Source organism: Chrysochloris asiatica, unplaced genomic scaffold (genome assembly GCF_000296735.1).
Source record: "Chrysochloris asiatica unplaced genomic scaffold, ChrAsi1.0 scaffold00107, whole genome shotgun sequence".
Taxonomy (NCBI): Eukaryota; Metazoa; Chordata; class Mammalia; order Afrosoricida; family Chrysochloridae; genus Chrysochloris; species Chrysochloris asiatica.
In genome coordinates, this window is record NW_006408625.1 from 6,344,380 (window position 1) to 6,349,756 (window position 5,377).

The 5,377-nt window shown below is 36.7% G+C and overlaps 1 protein-coding gene across 4 annotated transcripts in view; it reads right to left on the bottom strand.

The window, feature by feature from the left end:
* CDC14B (cell division cycle 14B) overlaps positions 1 to 5,377 on the bottom strand; it is a 156,728-nt gene that overhangs the window by 92,682 nt on the left and 58,669 nt on the right. For all 4 annotated transcript variants that reach the window (XM_006867646.1, XM_006867645.1, XM_006867648.1 and 1 more), the window contains exon 4: positions 592 to 684. In XM_006867646.1, the coding sequence (XP_006867708.1) occupies positions 592 to 684 (93 nt within the window). The remainder of the gene's footprint in view (positions 1 to 591; positions 685 to 5,377) is intronic.

Here is a 5,377-nt window from a genome sequence, read left to right on the forward strand (position 1 = left end):
CAAAATCTAAATTGTTTCATACTTTCAAGGATGATAATAATAAAATTTCAAGTTATAGAAACATTTTTCTCAATCACTTTGGTGAACATAAGGAGAAAAACAAAGCGTACTGTCAATAACCCTGATATAGCACTTACTAGCATAGTTGTACATGGTTGTGACCCCTTTGTCTACAACATTGATAGGTCATGTCCTTCTGCTAGATGTTTGTATGAAAAGAATGGAGCTGTCTTTAGAACACACCTTTGTTAGGAAAAAAGTGCATAGATTCAAGTTATAAAGTTCTCTTAAGTCATGTGATATACTGTGATGTTTTCTATTTTTTTTATTATTGTTGTTAATCCATATTGGTTTGATCCCATTAAAATGATTTCACAATTCACTAAATGGATAATGAATTTTGAAAGCATTATTTCCAAACATTAAGACTGTAAAATAAATTTTTTCACAGCAGTTTGCCAATCTCCAAAATGTTAAACATGTTCCTCTGGAAATAAATCAAGATTTTATCTTAGAAAAAGCAATTTCAAAATTCTAGCCACAAATGCAAAGTCCCACTTTGGGCGCATGTTTGGAAAGTAAAGTACTTACCATATAACATCCCACAAGGAAAGCGGCATTGGCTTGTTTTCGCTGATCAGAGCCAGTGAAATGAATGATTTTCTTCCTAATCATTGTAATGGACTAAACAAGAAATGAATAGCTATTAGTATTTTGTTTTTTATTTCAAGTTTACAAAACTTTTATTTTCTGATTTTTAAGATAAACTCCAAATATCATATTAGCAAAAACTTTTAAAAAGATTAACTTTGATCCCAAAGACTTTGGTGTAAACTATTATAACAGGAAAAATGAAACTGCTTCATTAAATAAATGCTATGTGTTCTTACAATTTTGGAAATGTCCAGTTAAGTATAATTCCATGTACCTTCCCATAAAAGACATATTCTGAGATTAAAATGAATTATTATTAAAGAAGAAAGATCACATAAACAAACGGGTATATGCTTAAAGTGTCGATTATCTCTGGAAGAATACACAATAAGATGAAAAGAGTGACCTTTTTTTTCCTTTGACTACTGTCTGATTTTCTAAAAAATCAATTCCAAAAAGCTTTAAATTAAAATAGAATTATATACACTCACTAAGATAGTACAAAAGCATAAAATAACACACACTGAAATTCTCATACATTGCTACTGGGAATGTGAAGAGGACCAACAGCTATGGGAAAAAGTTGGAGGGTCCTCAAAAAGCTAAAACACAGAATTACCATTTACCCATAAGAACGGAAAATCAGTATTCAAACAAAAACTTGTACATGAATACTCACAGCAGATAAAAGGTGTAAATAACACAAATGTTCATGAACTGATAAACTGACACACAAAAGTGTGATATATTCATACAATGGAATATTATTCAGCCATAAAAAAGAAGTACTGATAAATAACACAATGTGGATGAATATCAAAAACATTATAAGTAAAAGAATCCAGACACATTGTTTGACTTCATTAATATGAAATACCCAGAAGAGGCAAATTCACACAGCGAGACCAAAAGTATATTTGTGGTTGGTATGGGCTGAGGAGAGAGGGGAGTAACTGCTTAATAGGTACCAGGTTTTCCTTTTGGAGTGACAAAAATGTTTTGGAAATAGATAGCGGTGATGATTGTATAACACTGTGAATGTAACTGACTAACATTTTTTAAGGGTCAATTCTATGTAATATGAGTTTTACTATAAATAAACCAGTAGGTACAGGCCAAAATAATCCCGACTGTTAGAAGTCAAAGGGAGTCCTGGTGGCACTATGGAATAGACAACAAGGTTGGGGGTAAACCCATCATTCGCTCTGTAGGAACAAGATGAGGCTGTCTGCTCCCCTAAAGATTTAGAGTCTCAGAAAGTCTACACATGGTTGCTATGAGTCGGAACCTAATCAATGGCAGTGGGTTTCTTTGGTTGGTTAGAAGTCAGGGAAGAGAATAACCTTAGGGGAAGGTGTAGAAATAGTAACTGAAAGAAGACTTAAATGGGGCTCTTCTGAGGAGCTATTAATATGTTCTTGGTAATAATTACCTGTGAAAATTCACTGTGTAAACAATATACTACGGATTGGTACAAATTTCTATAGGTACATTATACTTCAGTAAAGTTAAAAATAAAAAGGATATGAAATTTAAAATTAAATGAATACAGAATTAATTAGCACCTGGCGCTGTGGGTTAATGCGCCAGACTGCAAAGCCATTTGAACTGCAAGGTTGGAGGTTCAAGCTCACCAGCTGCTCCTCGGAAACCCTATGGGTAAGAACCAACTCGATGGCACTTAACAACAACAACTTCATCAGCTGTACTTGATTAACTTCAGTAAAAAGAGATTTGGGCAAGGGTAAAGATCTGGGTATACACAGTTCAATAAGTATGTATGACTTTCTTGCCTTCTGCAAGTCAGGTCCGTGAATTTCCCATTAGTTGTTTACATGGAGTAAGAGATGTAAGTTGAAAATAAAACAGCCAAATAGCAGCACAGCCACTCCCCATTCAAATTTCGATACACTTTTGTCACTATTAATTGGACAGTAATTTTTCAATCAGGTTGGATTATCAATAACCACATTATAAAATTTTCCAGTAAATTAAAAAAAAAAAAAACATATAAATGGCTGAGTTAAATACAAATCTTTCAAAATTAAAGAAACAAAAGGGAGTATTGTCACTGTTTGATTCCTAGCTGTGGTTTTAGGCACTGGGCTGCTAACCTCAAAGTTGGTGATTCAAAGTCCATTCATGGGAGAAGGATGAGGCTGTCTGTTCCTATAGATTTACAGTCTTGGAAACCCTACAGCGGGTTGCTATGAGTCGGAACCAACTAGACCACAGTAACTGTGATTTTTGGTTGTACTTGTTAAGTGCAGTCAAATTGGTTCCGATTCATAGTAACGCAGTATAGGATTTCCAAGGAGTGGCTGGTGAGTTTGAACCACCAACCTTTGTGGATCAAACTGACCATGCAGTCCACGGCTTTATCCTACCCTGCCTTGGGAAATTTGGAAAAGAGAAGGAGGAAAAAACAAATACAGGAGGCCATAAATTTAAATTAAAAATTAAACTAAAATTTCAAAGAGTAGTAATGGTCAGAAAGAATAAATAAGTACAAGTCTGTAATTAATACAAATATGGCACAAAAATTATTTGAATAAAATACAAAACAGCAATATAAAGAATCAATAAAAAAAAAAAGCTGGTTATTTAACAGTATCAAAAACACTGACAAACTACTGGCCAAATTAACAAAGGAAAAATGTAAAGATGAAAATAACAGAAATAAGATATCAGATGGTTGACTTTACAACAGAACCAACTGCTATTAAAAGGGCTATCATAGGATATTATGAAAATTGTACTCTAACAACTCTGAAAACCTAGAAGAAATGGACAAATTTCTAGAAACACATTACGGTTCTAAACTAACTCAAACAGAAGTAGAAAACCTAAAAGATGTGTAACAAAAGAAAGTGAAGATGTTATTAAAAAATTACCCAATTAAAAAAAAAGATAATGCCACAGTCCACTCAGGGCCATAGTCTGGAAAGATACCATGGTCAACTGGCATAAAGACAGTGTTCTATACTTTATTTTGGTGAGTAGCAATTGGGATCTTAAAAGCTCATAAGTGGGCAAGCAATCAAGTCCCTTCAGGACAAACCCCCCCTCCAAGACTGAAACTCAAAGGGAACACATGAGCAGGCATGTAAGCTTGCTGACGACCATATTGGTCAACTGGTTAGTGGAAGAGGGGGAAAGGCAGCAATGAAGAAATGGCAAAGTGTGGTGAGACCTGGGGACACCTAAGCCCATGGACAAGGACATAGCCATGGAGGGCTAGAGCTGAGAGTGAAGCATCCAGCTGATATGAAATGAGAGGAATCACACAAGAACACTCAAAGTTGCAGATAGACCTAGCCACAATGGCTTGATAATCACAACTTGACGACAGGAAGATAAAAAAAAATTTTTTTTGATAAAGGAAATGAGGGTAAATTGCTACAATCTGATGAACTTGACGTATACTCATTGACGTAGCAGCTCAAAATACCAACAGAGAGGGAAGGAGTCTTCACATCAAGTATCAATCCTATTCCCTCTGTATACAGAGTAGACAGGAACGGGCAACTTAAGACACTGCGTACCTAAAATGAGGGGGCGATAAAGGCACCAAATAACTGGCTTACAAGTTTTCAAGAGGAAGTTTAGTTTCAGAGTGTGAAGGGGAAAATAAGAGTCCCCACTGAATAGTTTTCATCTTGTCTAGATGGGTCTGGCTAAAAGATGGGGGATAAGATTCTTATTATTCAATAGTGAGTAAATGTTATCATGACTAATTACGACTGTCAAAATTGCAAAGGTAGAAGTTTTGTCACAAAAATGGGTGAGCAGCTAACTTTACAATAGACAAACAATGTGGGACCCTATCCAGAGAAGCAGCGACACCAGAGATGGAGGCAGAGATGGGGACATGAAGAGAGGGAGCAACTGGGGACTCTAGATTCATGGAAAGAGAGGAACTGAGAGCTGGTGGCCAGAAGGCAGGCTTGCAAAATGTGCGACCTTTGGTGGTTTAAATTATTATATATGCCTGAGTGTTCAAAAAAGAAAAAGAGCTAAAATGAATAGAGAGAAATATGTTAACTTATGGTACATGGAGGGAATTATAATCATTGTAATGAAACAAAATATATAATTTTTAAAATGTAAAACTGATGAGCTGCCCTGCAAACTTGCACTCAATATACAATATAAACTTTTTTTTAAAAAGCCATAAGCAAGAGGAACAAACAAGATGGTGGATCGGGTAGACGTATAGCAGAGAGCTCCGCCAACAACAACACAGAATACCCTACCAAGCAGGTTCAGGCGATGGTCCCAGAACTCTGAACTACATATAAAGGAATATGTAGACGGTTAGAAGGCTCACAGCTGGGGGAATTTGTGGCAGAAGCAAGAAATCTATTGCGCTCTAGTCCAGGACACACGGTTGCTCCAGGAGCCGCCATCTTGGTTGAGACCAAGTGGGGAAAGGATTGGAGCGGCCACAGACGCCTGGCAGAACCGCTGAGATAAAGGTGTGGATATTCTTTTGTTTTGGTATCTGTTCATTGGTCCCTAGCTGTCTGCGCACCTCCATCCGGGTGACTATAGGGGTGCCTGAGCTAGTGGGCACCCCAACCCCACCCTTGGAGGATTCTACTTCACATGCGCACAGATCTCCTCAAAATTTAAAGAGACAGTTTCCAATTAAAACCAAACGGCCACAGCCAGCCCTGAACTGTTTCAACTAGAAAAAAGGACTGAACAGGGATTGTGGAGC